General features: G+C 32.2%; 2 protein-coding genes across 4 annotated transcripts in view; one reads left to right on the top strand and one right to left on the bottom strand.

Moving 5' to 3' along the window:
• Positions 1 to 18,339, top strand: part of LOC136417460 (cathepsin L-like proteinase) — a 201,437-nt gene that overhangs the window by 122,384 nt on the left and 60,714 nt on the right. The window lies entirely within an intron of this gene.
• Positions 1 to 18,339, bottom strand: part of Tsp66E (Tetraspanin 66E) — a 35,325-nt gene that overhangs the window by 6,323 nt on the left and 10,663 nt on the right. For all 3 annotated transcript variants that reach the window (XM_066403159.1, XM_066403161.1, XM_066403160.1), the window contains 2 exons: positions 13,489 to 13,587; positions 10,048 to 10,176 (listed from right to left, as the gene is read on the bottom strand). In XM_066403159.1, the coding sequence (XP_066259256.1) occupies positions 10,048 to 10,176; positions 13,489 to 13,587 (228 nt within the window). The remainder of the gene's footprint in view (positions 1 to 10,047; positions 10,177 to 13,488; positions 13,588 to 18,339) is intronic.

Below are 18,339 nucleotides of genomic sequence, written 5' to 3'. Positions count from 1 at the left end.
CAATAGATCTTGGAGCAGTTTAACCAACTACATACAAAAAACAACCAAGACTCACATTTATGTGGTTTAATAAGTATTCGTGAAATTTCAAGAGGGCGGCCGAGGAATATGGACCAAGAAGCGACTAAAGACTATGCTGCCGCCTTTTCTTTCAAAGTGCGCATTGGCGAAAGAGACATCCCTGTATGTTATAAAGCCTTTTTAAGTTTCCATGATGTTAGCAAAAACAGGATCACTAAATTACAGCAAAGCTTGCTAACAATTGGACAGTCACCCAAAAGCCAGCCGTGGATCACCATGGCTGGCTTTTGGATGACCACGGATCATCACAGGTCACCATGGATGTAGACCTAGAAAAGTTCCAGATTATATTAAACATATAATGGAAGTTCACATTAATTCATACTCAGTTAGAAAATCTCATTATTTCCTTTAGAGACAATCAAAATCGGAGATATCTTTCTGAGAACTTGAATGTTACCGAAATGCACAAATAGTTTCTTGAACTCTACCGGATAAACGTTTCATACAAAACATACTTGTTAACTTTTAATACATTTAATATACACTTTGGATACCCAAGATGACATACGTGTGCAATTTGCGATTAGATTCAACAAAATACCAATGTAGCTACCGATGATGTTTCAAAAGAACAGTGCATGCAGGAAAAGACATTACACCTAAAAAAAGCGGATGCCTTTAGGCAAGAAAAAAAATGGTTTATTAAGAAGGCTCAAGAGGAAAGTGTAACATGCTTGTCTTTCGATTTTATGAAAAACCTTCCTCTGCTACATATTCAAAGTGGACCAATTTTTTACTCCTGGCAGTTGTGGTATAATGTTTTCGAAGTACATGATTGTTCGATGATTCCGTAACAATGTTTCGATATTTAGAAATTGAGGCAAAGACAGGCGCAAATAAAGTTACTTCCATGATATTAGACTTTATAAATAACATACCGGATGACAAAAGATACGAAGAATTTATCTTGATCTCTGATGGATGTTCCGGACAGAACAAAAACAAAATAATGGTGCAGTTTCTCTGCTGTTTCGTACATATTCTTAAAATTTTCCAAAAGGTGACCTACCTTTTTCCTATGAGAGGTCATAGTTATCTTCCAAAATATCAGGATTTTGGCCTAATTGGCAATAAGAAGAAATTAACAAAAAAGGCGTAATTTCCAGAAAAGTGGGATAAATTATTTTATTTTATATTATATTATATTATATTTTATATTTATATTATTGAAGAGTGCAAGGAAACATTCCTCCCCATTTTATTTGAAGATAATAACCCATGATGATTTTTTTATTATAAAGACTGATATGGAACCTTTCTTTTTAAAAACGCCTAAGCCGTCTCGAAAGCTACAAGACATTAGAATGATGTTGATTGAAAAAAGTGATCCCCACCTTAATCTTCGAAAGTCATACTACGGGCTATGGGAAAGGCATATACTAAGGAACAAGGCTTGTAATGTGAATATTGAACTATTAATTTACCAAAACTCTACCAATTAGGTCCAAGAATAAATCCAGCAAAGGAAAAGGACATACTCCAGCTGATAAAGTACCTCGAAGACCCAGCTCACTGCCAATATTACAGGAGTTTATTAGAGGAACCGATGTAGAATCCCAATAGTGAAGACGTTAACATTGAAATAGATGACAACTCAGATGGCTGTGACGATGTATGAACAAACTCTAATTTTTACAACGTTCAGAAGTTTTGTCAGTGGATAATATAATAAAATATTAAGAGCAATACATTATTTTTATCAACATATGCTTAAAAATGTTACAAATACCAGAAAAGTCGAAAGGTTTTTAATTTTTTACCAAAAAAACTAAAATTGATAACCATTTTTAATTATGTTTACTTAAAGATACGTAATAAACTTACTTGCAAAAAAATCTAGAGCCTTTAACATCCATCACAAAACAAGCTGTACAGATTTTTTGAGTTTCTGAAAATTATTAGTTTTGGACTTTTCTTATTTTTATAATGAACCCTTCAATTCATCAGTTGGGTTTGAAGAAAATTCAAATGATTCACTAAATATGATTCAATTTGGTGGCAATTCAAATGGTCCGAGAAAATAATTATCGATCATTCCGCACCAGACAATAATTTTGAATTCATATTGAAAATGGCGATTGGTTACAGTATGGGGATTTTCGATGTTCCAAATGTGTCTATTTCTAAAGTTAGATATCTCGTCGGGTGACTTCATCCGTGAATAAAATGTCATTCGCAAATATAGCACCAACGTTATGCCGATTTCGAAAAAAACGTGCGGATCGTAGCAGGACTGTAAGATCTATCTTAAGAAGGAAATGGTAGTAGTAAAAAATATTCTCTATGTGGTACTCTTAAAATATCAGGTTGTTCGGAAAGTAATTTCGTTTTTTTATGTGAAAATGAATGACAGTTTTCGTATAATAAACAAATGCTTTATTAAATTATATATTGGCCGTTCTGGTCCAACACCTTTTGCCATCTTTCTGGTAGTAGCATAATTCCACGCTCATAAAATTTTTTGTCTTTGCTGGCAAAAAACTGATCGAGGTGGTTTTTGACCTCATCATTTGAGATGAAAGTTTTACCGTCTAAAAAATTTTGGAGTGACCGGAACAAATAATAATCCGATGGTGCCAGGTCTGGAGAATATGGTGGGTGTGGCATTGTGTCCCATTCAAGCTGTAAAAGCTTTTGGCGAGTGACCAAACTTGTGTGAGGTCTCGCGTTGTCTTGGTGAAACACTACACCTTTTCTGTTGATTAGTTCGGGTCTTTTCTGTTGAAGTGCATCCTTCAGTTTGTCCAGCTGCTGGCAGTAGACTTCCGAATTAATCGTTGTGTTATCCGGTAAAAGCTCAAAAAAAACGATTCCTTTAAAATCCCACCAAACAGACAGCATCACCTTTTTTTGGTGAATATCGGCTTTGGAAATGGTTTGAGTCGATTCATCTTTTTTGCTCCATGACCTCTTGCGTTTGACGTTGTTGTATACAACCCATTTTTCGTCCCCAGTAATGATGCGCTTCAAAAACGGATCATTTTTGTCACGTTTGAGAAGCGAATCGCAGACGTCAATGCGGCGACACAGATTTCTCTCTGTGAGAACATGGGGAACCCATATATCGAGCTTCGAGGATAATCCCAGGCCTTTCAAGTGGTCATAAACTGTTGAATTCGATAAATTTAACTTCAATCCGATCTCACGTGTTGTTATTCGACGGTTCGCATCAACTAATGCCTTTATGGCGTCTTTATCAGCTTCAACCGGCCTTCCCGAACGTGGTGCATCTTCGACATCAAAATTGCCAGATCGAAATTTAGAGAACCAGTTCTGACACTGGCGTACTGTCAACACACCTTCTCCATACACATCGGTCAATTTCTTTCTGGCTTGAACAGCATTTTTACCCTTTCTGTAGTAAAACAGTAGGATATGTCGAAAATGCTGCTTATCGCTCTCCATATTTAAAAGGGCACCAACCAAAAACTACTGCGTAGAATTAATTGAAATGTTTCACACACAAGCCTTGTTATATGAGCTCTCAAAGCATATAAAAATTATATGGCTTAAGTGTGAGGTTAAGTGCAAAAAAATACCATTAAATCCTCTGTCGGGAAAAAACGAAATTACTTTCCGAACAACCTAATAGATAGTTTAAACACTCTCGTACTCAAAGCCATTTATCTAGAACTCACTTCTTAATTTTCACCAACGCAATCTAAAAATGAATCCTCTTTTTCCACATTGAGTTCGGTTTTACAGTGTGTTCGGGCCACCACGCTGTGCCTTTTTTTACGATATCATCCAGTTTTTCCTGATCCATCATAAAGGTTACTGAATAATTTGAAATCTGGCTGCGTCCTGTTTGGATACAATTGCAAATATCGCAGTTTAGCATTACATCTATTAAAATGTTCTTTCGCATACACGTATACTATATCTCGCATTTCATTATTCGAGAAAAAATTGTTTATTGGCATTTTTTTCTTAAAACGTTCGAATATTTTCGCAATACTAATCACAATCCATTGATACAGTTTGAAGTAATACTTTACTGAAGCTACATTTGACAGCTCGATTAATTGCTTTGTTTCAATCAATGCCATCTTTCATCATTCATTGTCAAACATTTGACATTTTCAACATTTGTGCATCAACTGTAATCAACATAGTGGCACTGAACGTTTTAAATGTAATTATTTTGAAAACGGTGGCTCCTACCGTGTTTTAAGCATTATATTTTTTTAAGCAAAAAATATAGGAAAATCCGTTTTGACAATCACTGAATTGGTAAAATAAGCGACTAAAAAGTTATGTGAAGTTAAACATGCGAAATATAAGTTACGTGACGCTCCCTAACTGATACCACCAAATAAACATTAAATCGGGATTCTTATCATCAAATTACCTCTAAGTACCAAATTTGAACGATTAAAAAAAAATTGTAAAATTTGTTCGAAAAAATATGAAAATGAAATAAAATTTAACACCCTATAGTTCGGTTAATAGTAATTTTCAAACCAAACTCAATTGTTTTATAATTCAAATCGTCTTATTTTTATGTAAGGTATCTTCCATTACTCTATGTCCAATTACTTAAGGATCACCTTGCATACGTATACTATATGTAAAAAATGAAAAATTAACAATATACTCTATTAGAACGACCCTTTATTTTCAACTAAACAAGTTTTCGAACGTTACAATTAATATTATATTAATTTATTCAGAATTATCAAAAGCTTATTTTTCTTCAATTTTTACTTAAAATTGAAGTAACTAAAAAACTGTTAAAATGTTTTTATATTTTGTAATAGCATAAAATACTTATAGCTGCAAGCAGAATTAGTATCCGTCACACAATATAGGGTATTTCATTTCAAAAAATGTATTTTTGTTACATCACAGTTTACTGGACCACCTTGTAACTTCGAAAATAAAAATTCATGAACAACTACATAACTTTTATATTGAACCTTTTTTTCTAAACTTGCGGTGTTTGAGATAAGAGAGTGGACAATCTTACATAGACGACCGTGTACATTTCATTTCAGAGCTCCACGAAAAGTACATTTCATTTATTTATTTCAATATATTTTCGCAATATTAGTCAAAACTCATTGTCAGGAATTAACCTTTTATACGTTGTATATTGAAACCAAAGTTTCAACACATACCCTATAAGGTGTTTTTTAATAAGTGTTCAATATTTCACAGGACGATGCCTCGGGTATTTTTAAGATAAAAACTCCATATAAGCATGGGTCTGCAAGAACTGACTTATCGAATTACAATGTGTTAAAAATTTATTTTTATTTTTGTTTTTTCTCAGTCATTTTTGGAATAATATTGAATTTGGACGAAACTTGGTACTTAGGGGTTTGGTAACATGAGAAACTTAAATTGTATCTTTAAAATTAATAATTTTTTTTTTAATTGTGATTTTTATTTAATTTTTTTCAATGTGTTTCTTTGTTTATTGTTGTTTAAAAATTAGCAATTTTTATGTCAATTAAAAAAAATTATTTTACACAATATTGTAGTTTCACTTTTTAAAAAACACATGCGTTGATTACTTTAAATCAAAATATCTCGAAAACGGTTATTCATAGCGACATTTGATAAGAATACGTTTTTTACGTAAAAATGACAGAAGAATTGATTTTTTGCTAAAAAATGTGATACAAGCATGCACGAAAAAGTTATGACTCTTCAAACGAAAAAAAAAACATATAGATAGAGCCCTCTACATGTAAGAGTGAGACTAAGATAAAATTTAAGTTTCTGATGTTACAAAACCCTTAAATACCCTATTTCGTCCAAATTCGATACTATTTCAAAAATTATGTAGAAAAAAACAACAATAAAAAGAAATTTTTAACACCCTGTATGCTTATATGGAGTTTTTATCTTAAAAATACCGAAAGAATCGTACTGTGAGATATCGGACACTTATTAGAAAACACCCTGTATTTTGAGGAATAGAATACGCAATTCAATTTACGACACTACCTTCAGAAATATCTTGTATAATTTTATTGTTGCCGTGCGTAGATAGTCATAATGATGGTTTTAGTTGAAATCGGAGTAGAACAAGGATTGGATTAACAAAATCAAACATAATAAAACCTTATAAAACATAAAGCAAACTGAGATTTGACGTTTGATTCATATGCAACGCCTATTAAACTCACAAAATGTGTAATTGTATCGCTAATCACTCGAGTGTAAGATATAATAACAGATTTTATATCTGATTTGATTGTAAAGGGCTTTTTATGATACTATTTTACACCCATAAACTGACTCATTGTGATCTGAGCACACTAAAGCAGGTAACATAATTCTAATAAAATACAGCAGGTCTTACATGTGTTTACTGTGGAACTGACAATGACTGAACTGTGGCTGACGTAATGATTTTTTTGACTCATGCATCTACAAGCTCGCTCGCAAGCTCAATCCGCTATAAACTGATTCATATCATAAAATATTACTTTATGTGCTTATGACATAAAAAAAAACTATTTTACTGATATCAGTTTTTTTGTATGGACATCATCGGGGATATAAAAACATAATTTTTCTCCCGGTATATCTACAGGTACATAGAAATAGAAATGAATTATATTTCTCAGAAATGCATGGGGAGACGTAACAACGAAATTCATGTTTAAATCTAAGTTTATCGCTCCTTATTCGCATTAAACGAACAAACAACCCATAATGGGACAATAAAACGTTTTATTACTAACCTAATAGATACCTATTGAATATTGTGTTTTCAAATAGTTCTGATAAGCTTAATAACATAATACAAATGCAAGCATGGACTTTACGTTGTTCATATATGCTTATAAAGGGATTTAGTGTTCTCTTTCCATAGCATGTATGCGTCAAATTGTTAAAAAGTAAGAGCGGTAAGAAGATTTTTTTTTCATCACTGTTCTCCTGTAATACCGGAAATAAATATTTGAGAATATCGACTGGATTGACTTCAAATTGTTTGTTATTAAAAACAGAGAACGACATATTCAATATAAGATGCGTTTCAGTTTGATACTTGAAAAATTTTTTAATGGAACAACCGATTTAATTTTTTTTTACATGTTGCACTTAAAGAGCTCTACTCAGTAATTTGCATTTATTTCATTTAAGCCCTTTACATGATCTGCTATAGTATAAAATGTAACCCCAAAATGGCAAAATCGTATTAGTAATTTTTTTTATTGGAAAACTAATTATCCAATCGATTTAGCCATACTTCAAAATCTTTTATACCAATTTTCAAAGTACCGTTTTATACAAAGTGTTTATAATTTAGGTACAAATTTCGAAAAATTCCAATGTTTGCGAACACCCTGTACTAAAAAGACAAGATATTTTAGTGATATTTTTCTTGTTTCGGTAGAGCTTGAAGTAAGTTTTAAAATTCCACTATTTTTATTAGCCTAATTAATATAGGGCTTTCGTAATAAAGAGTCGAATTTTAGGAAATATCGATTTTTAAAAATTTTTTAATAAAAGAAATTAAACTGAACGTAAAAATAAACAAGAAAATAACTAAATATCTCTAAATTTTCGTGTTTTTTATTATCCCTCCTTCACCTTGAATACATTTTTCTAATGTTTTTTTGGCAATGACTCATTACCTTAACGAGTTCCTGTTGCAAAATTATCTCGCATTTTTCTTTTATTCACTGTTTAAGTTGTTCCACGTTATTTGATCTTGTATGGTACACATTTTCCTTCAGTTTTCCCCACAAAATAATAATCCATGGGCGTCAAGTCTGGTGACCGCGGCGACCACTTAATTTCTTGGCTATAGCGCCCAATCCACTTTCTCGGAAATTTCTCACGGAGCCAGTTTTTAACTATTGCTGCAGTATAGACAGGCGCACCATCTATTTGAAAAATCATGTCGACGTGTCTTGCAATTAGCAGATCTACTAATAAGGCATACCAAAAATGCGTATTTAAAAAATTTTTAAAATTTTGGACATTCAAATTATGTTGGAAAAAAATAGACCAATTATTTGTTTATTAAAAATTCCTCACCATACATTAATTTTGTTAAAATATTGTCTTTTAGAATGAATAACTCAGTTGGGGGTTACTTTCGACCAGAATATACAATTTATATATACAATTTTGTGCAGATACAACTCCATTTGTAATGAAGGTTTCTTCGTCAATAAACAGTATTTTATTTAGAAAATTGCTGTCATTTAGATAATTTCCTTGACATCACAGAGCGTACTCCATTCGAGAATTTTCTAAAGTGTGTAGGAATTTTGGTTTGTAAGGAACCATTTCATTTTTCTTGAGACATCGCCAAACTTTGGTGGAAGGTATATTAGAATTTCGCGACATTTGTCTAACACTACTATTGAAATTGTGCTGAATTTGATTTAAAACAATGTTTCCTCTGTTATCAATGAAATTTTTTCTCCTTTTGTTTGTGGAAATAACATTACCAGTTCTATACAAAAGAGAATTAATATTTATTACCGTTTGGAAGCTCACTGGTTCTAAGTCTTAATGTCTCCCGTTACATTCTTCTGCAGCTTGTTTATAAGTTCGTGCATTGTCACCAACTAGTCTTATTATTTCACTTTTTTGTTGTTAAGTTAGTTTACTTCTAACCATTTTTAGGCAATTTTTATAGTACACACAATAAGGTTTTAAGTAATTGCAATTTAAAGCAAATGTTATATTTTTTGAAGTTTGATACATTTTTTTACTCAAGGCCTACTTCAGAAATTGTCTTTTATTGTGCGTGGTTCGTACAACATTAATCTCATGAATAACTCTTTATTATGAATGCCCTGTATTCATTAGGCTAATAAAAATAGTGGACTTTCAAAACCGTAGTACACCTCTGTCGAAAGAAGAAAAATATCACTAAAATATCTTATCTACTAATACAGGGTGCTAGCAAACATTGGAAATTTTCGAAATTTGTACCTAAATTATAAACGCTCTATATAAGATGAAACTTTAAAAATTACAATGAAGGATTTTGAAGTATAGCTAAATCGATTAGATAATTCATTTTTTCCATTGCTTAATACGATTTTTCCATTTTTAGTGTTACATTTTATACCATAGCAGGCCATACAAAAGGCCTAAATGAAAAAAATTCATATCACTGAGTAGAGCTCTTTAAGTCAATTTATAAAAAACAACAAAATAAATCGGATGTTCCATTAAATAATACGGATTTTTCAAGTATCAAACTGAAACACACTGTACGTACATGTAATATATGAATTCTAATTTTCCCAAGTCCAGTCTAAAGGACACTTCCTTCCACTTAGAGTGACCCAAATTCGATCAAGTTTGACACAAATGATGTCCTTGATGCAATGGATAAAACGATAATTTCTAAACTTCCCATGTCCAGATTAAAGGACACTTCTCTGTTGCAATATTTCACAAAAACCAGTTGACTGAGTAACTAGTCGCACGAATTAAACTAAACTTGACGCAAATGATGTCCCTTGATATAGTGCATAGACTGACAAATTCTAAACCTCCTATGTCCGGTCTAAAGGATACTTCCCTCCTATACTATTTCATAAAAACCGATGACTGGAAACATACGATAGCTTTCTGACTGCGCACGAATCAATAAGCTGTGAGATAAGAATTTGAATTGGTTCAATTTTTAGGACTTATTGCATACGGTTAACTGCTGATGTCCAAACTATGAATAATAGTACTAAATATGGTTATTCATTTCTACTGCAGCTTATTATTACTCTTTACTTCTTACAAAACAGAACTGTGACTCTACCTTAATAAATAGCTACGTGGTTTGCAAATGTTTAGTTAGCCTTTTATGACAATGATTATCATAATTTTTATATTCGCTTATTACATTGTAAGCGATAGTTTTAATTTGCAACCTCGAAAAAAGGATGTAGACACTTAATAAATTATGCAACAATTTTAACATGAATGGAACATAATATGGAGAGATATAAACACAGGCATCGGTAATACGAAAGTTCTTACCAGAGTGAGCATGCACCGAGACTCTCTTAACGCTCCACAATACCCCAGAAAACTCACGAAGAACATACATGCTCCTATGGCTATCATTACGTAGCTGGTAGTTTGAACAAAGGCCGGTGATGTTGATGTCTGAAATGTGAAAAAAACATTAAAAAATATTTATGAGGTTTCAAAAAAGCGCCAAGAGAAAGCTCTTAATAACTGTCAATTTCTCTACAGATGAAAGCGACAAGAATTCCTAATGAAAATGTCATTGTTATCTCTTTGTGACTGCCTAGCATTGTAACATTCATTAATTTCTATTTAACACGTTAGAACAATAATTTGTTGTTAACAGTGAGCCAGCAGGAAGTTAGACTGCGTATCTGAATAATGAGCACTTTCAAATAATTGTTTCACCTAATTTTTATGCATGGCTTATCGTTGCTGTAACTTTATAGTAAATTAATGGAGGTGCGTTTTTATGTTTGCAGAATGTTGTAATGTATCATGAAAATCTTCAAGTGACTCTGGCTTTTAAACTATCCTTTTGTAGGATCACTAATTAATATACATAATATACTTTGTACAGTTATCTGGCAACTGTATTACATCACGACACACTACAGCATTTCATGTGGAAATGTCCCAGTGAAAGCCATTAAAAGTTCATATTTCTTGCTTTAGTAAAACAGGACGTGAGTTTTAACGTTACGGTTGACTCGCCTTCAAACAAGCATGTCTTGCTTAGAATGTATGAGACATCCATCTACTCGATGTAATAGATATAAATGTCAAGCACGTTGGTTTATATTAAAATAAAAATTTTACAGGTAAAATATAGCAGGAGACAAATTGAGATGAAAGGGCGATTTCCCTACACTAAACTATAGGGAAACATAAAAATTTATCAAAAATGCTCTTGGAAACTGTATTAGATGAGACTATTTTAAATTATTTAGTTTTAAAACTGACATTTGGGTCTCAAAACAGAATTTCGCAAGAAAGTTATCTCCCTTTTTTTTGGAGTCAGCAAAAGCTGTTTTGAAACTCTGATATTCCCCGGGACCTCTGATATATTTAGGCAATATTAATTACAGTTTTAGATTTATGTAACTACCCGGAACAAATGCTACGAATCTTATCTAACTAAATACATCTGTAATTTATTATATTTCGAAAATGTCTCATCATGATTTTAGAAATTTTCACGCCTAAATCTTGTTAATCTTTATATGCCTTTGCATGAGAACATCTTTGAAATGACGCAAACTCTTAGAGTGCAGGTAAAATACAAAGAACGTAGATATTATATACGTATGTTACATATACATTATTCATTTATTATGTCTGGCAGTGCGAAACATAATGAAAGTGAAAGTGTCAAGTACTTTTAGAATGCTGAAAACGATAATAAGAACCATAACCGTAATGCTGTCTGTTCATTTTCCGGTTTAAATTAATAAGGCAATAGGTTTGCTACATTTTGAATTTAATTATTGGAATTTTATAATCCTTAATCTATAGAAATGCTAAAAAATTGAGAATATTATAGCTGTTAAGAAGTGTCTTTAAATTTCATAGTTTTTAGTTTATTTATTTAATAGCAATGCACTAATTTTTCCCAAATAAATAAATTATTGAATCAGCGATGTTAAAGAGATCATTTAAAATTATAAGAATATTTTTGACGTAAGGGGAATCTTTTATTAACTCCCTGTGTAGATATAATTACAAATATTTATACTCCCTGGTAGCCAGGCACGCCATTGGCATTAAATAACCGTTTATTACAGAACAAATAGATTTAATATGCGTTGTTGGTGCCCCGTAATTATTTTTCACATTTAGCCTTATAATTACTGTATACATACATATTTACTGACTGGATTTACTTAAGAGCGAAAGTATGCCGGGTGGGCAGTATTGAGATTGATTAATCCGTAATTTCCTCTCCAACGTCATGTTCTGCAATCCACCAGTTTTCTCTGTCATACGATTTCTGACCCTCATGGAATGCTCGATATAATTCTGCTTCACTTCCCTCATCCAGCACTACTAATGGAGATATTACTTTCTCTTCACACCTCCTGCCGATGACCAGATAGAAAAGAACAGTACTAGATCAATGAAACGGAACCAGATCACCCGAAATTTGTAAGCCTCCAATTTCCAAAGCAAAATCTGGAGGTTCACGTAGTCCAAAGCTTTGGACAAATCACATAATACCACCGGCATCACCTTTTGCTGCTGTGCTAGTTGTTCCTAATTTTTGCAAACGTTAAAGTTTAGTTCTTTGTATGAAATCCGAATTTGAAAATTGACAAAACTAATTAAATGAACAAAAATATGGAAAAATTAGTAATGTTTCTTGTATATTCCTGCTATATTCCTTCAAGAAATCGCGTAATTATTCGCTAATCTAATGAAAAGCTTTCCAGAAACGAAAAATACTGGCTAATTATATATAATTTTAAGTCTTAATATTGAGACGAATTCTAGTACATTTTGAGAATTATTCTCAATAAATGCAAAAAAAATTGTGTTGCCATAGAAACAGGTCAAATGATATCTGGGCACTTATTTTAGGATTTTAGTAATTCCTTCAATCAGTTAGTTAAGCTTCCTTTAAATTTATTAAAGTTGTTCATTAAAGGACAGTTGTAACATTGTTGAAAGAGAATAGAAGAACATCCATCTAGCTTCTATAATATTTCTTTTTCTAATATTCCTAACATTTATCATTCTTTCATTTATAAAACCGATTACGGTAATTTTCTAGGTGACTAGGTTAGCCCCGATGTAGTTCGGAAAACACAATTTTTAGTTCATTAATGACATTGAAAATTTTCCGACGGAGCTATTGTAATCGACCATTGTTCCACCTTGAGAAAAAAGGAAAATGTATAAGTTTGCTGGCTGTTGTGACGAAAATATCCTTGACACCCATGTTCTTTTGGAATATCGTTTAAGATGGGAAAATTATAACGCTTATTTTAGAGATTATCCATTGTGAAAATTAATGATGATGACGAAAACCTCTCAAAGCTTTGGTCTACATGAAAACATTCACTTTCGATATCATTCAATTAGTTTAATGGAACGGAGGCTTCTAATGGCATTTTAATAACCTCCCCTTCCCCTCTCCCTTAAAAGGAACTCATCAAAGCCACTATATATAAATAGAGAAGAAATCAAACACTGGAAATTAGCTTTAAATATTAATAACCAGTGGAAAATAGGTTTATGTGTCAGCAAATAGTTTGTGTAGATCGCACGTACGTTCTCTGCCTTGTTAATATAATTACCTGCTTTGAAACCGCTTCAACCGTACAACAAATTAATTTGTTTTCGTGCACGAAAACATACTGAACCTAAGCAAACATTGTGATAATATTACAGAAGACACTAGGCTATATGTTTTCAAAAAAGCAACTGTTGTCTTTCTTATGATAAAATTACCTCTAGAACACTAGATGGTGCAGCCCTGATCAATCCTATAAGAGAGTTGGTGTCCAGTAGAAGCCATATGCCAATGCCTAAAATAAGAGTGCTGAGGATCTGAAACAATAAAAATACAATTAATCACAACAAATTGAGTCTTAATACACATTCAAAAAAACACACAAGGTTACAATTTCAACGAAAGGAGAGTTTGTCTTCATTCGACACGGAGGTATTTATGCGTGCCACGCAGAAAGTACCTTGAAGATAGGAAGTATACTAATTATGCAATAGTTTAAAGAAACTAAAGTCAATTCAATCTTGATTACACGTTAAATACATTACGCGTTTGTAAACATTTTCCTTGCACATGTTCTTTGATATAGGATGAGTATCTGCTTCCCAGTCCAGTGGGTTGAAGACAATGGGAAATCTAACAAAAACATTAATTGCTCGCGTAATTAACTTAATTAGCGTTACGTAAAATTTCTATGAGAGGATAAGAAGAGGGAAGGTTTACTTTGATTACGGTCCACTTGCTTTTCACCTTTCATGAGATTTGCGGCGACGAAGTTTCTTGAGATTTAAACTTTTTTTGTCGTAGTGATAATTCCTGCAAAAGCAAGTCACAAGTGAACAAACAACTTGCTATACAAGGTGTCCCACCAGGAACCGTCATTAGACGTTTTGGGAAAATTATCAGTAGCAAAATTACGAAAATTTAGTGGTTTGTTAAGAGCCATGGGGCGACTTCATCTAAAATATTTCCAATGACGTCACACTTCCGGTTATACCGAAAGTCAATACTTGCTTGCTTATTTGAAATGAAACACCCTATATATTATTGCATTTTTGAATGGCACGTTTAATTTTAATACAGATTTACTAATACGTTGGGTTTCTTAGAATTAACAGTTTTCACGTTATATACATATGTATACAGGGTTATTCACCCAAACCGTTCATTAGAAGTTTACTAGGATCTAAAAGTGATACGAATTTGAAAATTTGGAGTTAAGTTAAGTTCGACATATGCTATTTTTTTTAAATATTTTCAACTTGCTGTCACTTCCGGTTTAACCGGAAATAACTGTAACTTGCTTATTTCAAATGGAACTCCCAGTATATTATTTTATTTTTAGATTCTACGTAATATTTTAGGTACATTTTCTGTATAATGTTCTATACTTAGTTCTTACCGTTTTTGAGATATTTGACTTTGAATTAAAAACGTGCCTCTGTAATGACCAATTTTAAAATTGCATATCTCCGCAGTTATTAAAGACATAATCACCATATTTTGCAGAATGTCAATACATAGTCTTAGGTTCACACTTTCACTAGTTTTATGGCTTAGTATTATACAGGGTGTCCAAAATTCAGCTCCTAACATTTACATTTTTGAAGTTGCAAAAGTCGTTTTTTTTAAATGGGACACCCCATAACTTTAAGCAGTATCAAGTAGAAAATGTAATTCTCTATCGAACTGTATTAGGGTTACCTATACCTATTCCAAACCATTTTCGCAATAATTAAGTTTATGTGAAACTAGTAGTACATATTCACTCTGGTAAATTTTTATTCTTCGCGTAGTTTTCCATGGAAAAGAAATAATGACAGTTATTACTTGCATTGCACGTTTTTGTTTTTCGGTGGCTGTTAGTAGCAAAATTAAAGTGAAACTTTCAATCAAAATGGAAGAATACACAAACGCTGATATTCTCAATTTGTTTTATATTCACGGAGAATGTTACAAAATTTTGGAGAGAACTTGCCGTGTATTTAGTGAACGACATCCCCATTTGCCGCCAATCAACAAGACAAAATTCAGGAGAATTGAAACTAACTTTTTACAATTCGGGGAAAAAAAATGTTCCTAAACGAGTGACTAATGACGAGGGTAATATAATAAGTACACTGGCATATTTTAACGCATTTCCGCAAAGTTCAACAACATCTGCAGAAAAGGATTTGGGAGTTTCAGCTTCGTTTATTCAAAGAATTCTGAAAGAACATCGTATGCACCTTTACTCTTTTCAACACGTGCAGGCTTTTAGACCAGGCGATGATCTTCGGCGAATAGAATTTTGCGAATTTATGCTGCTAAAAATTCAAGAAGACCCTCAATTTCTTTCAAAAATACTTTGGACAGATGAGTCGAAGTTTTCTAGAGAAGGAATAACAAATAAAAAGAATCAGCATTTCTGGGCAGTAGAAAATCTACATGTTTTACGCAATGTACATTTCCAAGACATGTTTAGTTTTAATGTTTTCAGTGTATTATGCCATGATCAGGTTCGGTATTGTATTTACAATGAAAATTTAAATAGTGACAAATATTTGGAAATTCTTCGAGAAACTGTTACTCAATTTGTAGAAGAAATTCCTATTGGTGATCGTCAAAATTGCTGGTATCAGTTAGACGAGGCTCCTGCACACAATTCTCGCGAAGTTTACTTACAATTGTCACGAATGTTTGATGATCGCTGGATTGGACTCAATGGCCCTTGGAGGTGGCCACCGCGGTCGCCTGACTTAACACCCTTAGATTTTTTTTTATGAGGCTATATTAAAAGCAAGGTTTATTATTCTCCAGTAAATACCCGCGAAGATTTGCTCAACAGGGTGCGGACAGCGTTTGACAAACTGGACAATAATCAAATCCGACAAGCTGTAGAAGGAGTCCAAAGAAGAATTGATGTGTGCCTTCAGATGAACGGTCAACATATTGAACATTTATTATAATACAATTTCTTTGTATCGACGATTGTTGGCATTTAGTTACAATAATTAGTTTATTAATCTTATTTATTATTATTATGTACTTCTTTATTCAGCAATGATTTAGGAACATTTTTTGTAGCGCTAACTTTCCCGAATTGTAAAAAGTTAGTTTCAGTTCTCCTGAATTTTGTCTTGTTCATTGGCGGCAAATGGGGATGTCGTTCACTAAATACACGGCAAGTTCTCTCCAAAATTTTGTAACATTCTCCGTGAATATAAAACAAATTGAGAATATCAGCGTTTGTGTATTCTTCCATTTTGATTGAAAGATTCACTTTAATTTCGCTACTAACAGCCACCGAAAAACAAAAACGTGCAATGCAAGTAATAACTGTCATTATTTCTTTTCCATGGAAAACTACGCGAAGAATAAAAATTTACCAGAGTGAATATGTACTACTAGTTTCACATAAACTTAATTATTGCGAAAATGGTTTGGAATAGGTATAGGTAACCCTAATACAGTTCGATAGAGAATTACATTTTCTACTTGATACTGCTTAAAGTTATAGGGTGTTCCATTTAAAAAAAACGACTTTTGCAACTTCAAAAATGTAAATGTTAGGAGCTGAATTTTGGACACCCTGTATAATAGTAAGCCATAAAACTAGTGAAAGTGTGAACCTAAGACTATGTATTGACATTCTGCAAAATATGGTGATTATGTCTTTAATAACTGCGGAGATATGCAATTTTAAAATTGGTCATTACAGAGGCACATTTTTAATTCAAAGTCAAATATCTCAAAAACGGTAAGAACTAAGTATAGGACATTATACAGAAAATGTACCTAAAATATTACGTTGAATCTAAAAATAAAATAATATACTGGGGGTTCCATTTGAAATGAGCAAGTTACAGCTATTTCCGGTTAAACCGGAAGTGACAGCAAGTTGAAAATATTTTAAAAAAATAGTATATGTCGAACTTAACTTAACTCCAAATTTTCAAATTCGTATCACTTTTAGATCCTAGTAAACTTCTAATGAACGGTTTGGGTGAATAACCCTGTATACAATTGAGTGTTGAAAGTGACAAATATAGATGTCTGCAGCATTGTAAGTTGTCAATAAACGAGAAGGTATTTTGTAACTTTTTGTTGTCACAATGCTATAAAAGATCCACACTTTAGTATGTTGCCAAGATTTACCTAATATTTTCTATAAGGTGTCCACAAAAATAGAGCCAATCTGAAAATCAAAAAATAGTCAAAACCTAAAAAGAACCCTACTATTATTTTAATGTATTATAAAACTCCGTCAAAAATAACCTATGTTAACTTTTGATTACCTATAGTAAAGTTGCATAGTTTATGAGTAATTTTTTGTTATAAGTTGATGCAGAGATAGTACATCCCTAATTCTAAGCTGCGAATATAAATACGAATACTTTTTAATAAATATGACTACTTTTTTCTTTCAGAGTGTATGACTTATGTCACATAACAATAGCATCTTGCTAGTATTTCTATTTTTCATAGATATATCTATCATATTCGCAAAATACGTTAAAAATAAGGATGTACTATACCTTCATCAACTTATAAAACGAAATTACTCAAAAACTATGCAACTTGCCCATAGGTAATAAAAAGTGAACATAAATTCTTTTTCGACGCAATTTCATAATATTTCAAAATAATAAAAATTTTAAAATTTTAATCATTTTTTAATTTCCAAATTCACTTTATTTTTTGTGGACACCTTGTAGAATATATTAGACGAAGCTTAGCAGCATACCAAAATATGGACCTTTTACAGTATTGTGGCAAAAAAGAATTAGAAAGTATGTTTCCGCTTGTTAACAATTTGCAATTCTCTAAACATCTGCATTTGTTACTTTCAATATTCAATTGCATATATCTTGAAAACTATTAGTTCCAAGATAGCCAATGTATTAATAAACTTGTATTAAAATTGAAAGTTGAATCTGAAAATGCAATAATGTATAGGGTGTTCTATTTCAAATAAGCAAGCAAGTATTGACTTTCGGTATACCCGGAAGCGTGACGGCATTGGAAATATTTTAGGTGAATTCACTCCAAGGCTCTTACCAAACTGCTAAATTTTTGTAATTTTGCTATTC

The sequence above is a fragment of the Euwallacea similis genome, chromosome 28 (genome assembly GCF_039881205.1).
Source record: "Euwallacea similis isolate ESF13 chromosome 28, ESF131.1, whole genome shotgun sequence".
Lineage (NCBI taxonomy): Eukaryota > Metazoa > Arthropoda > Insecta > Coleoptera > Curculionidae > Euwallacea > Euwallacea similis.
Note: the sequence above shows the minus strand (reverse complement) of the source record. Positions and strands in the feature narration are given on the sequence as shown.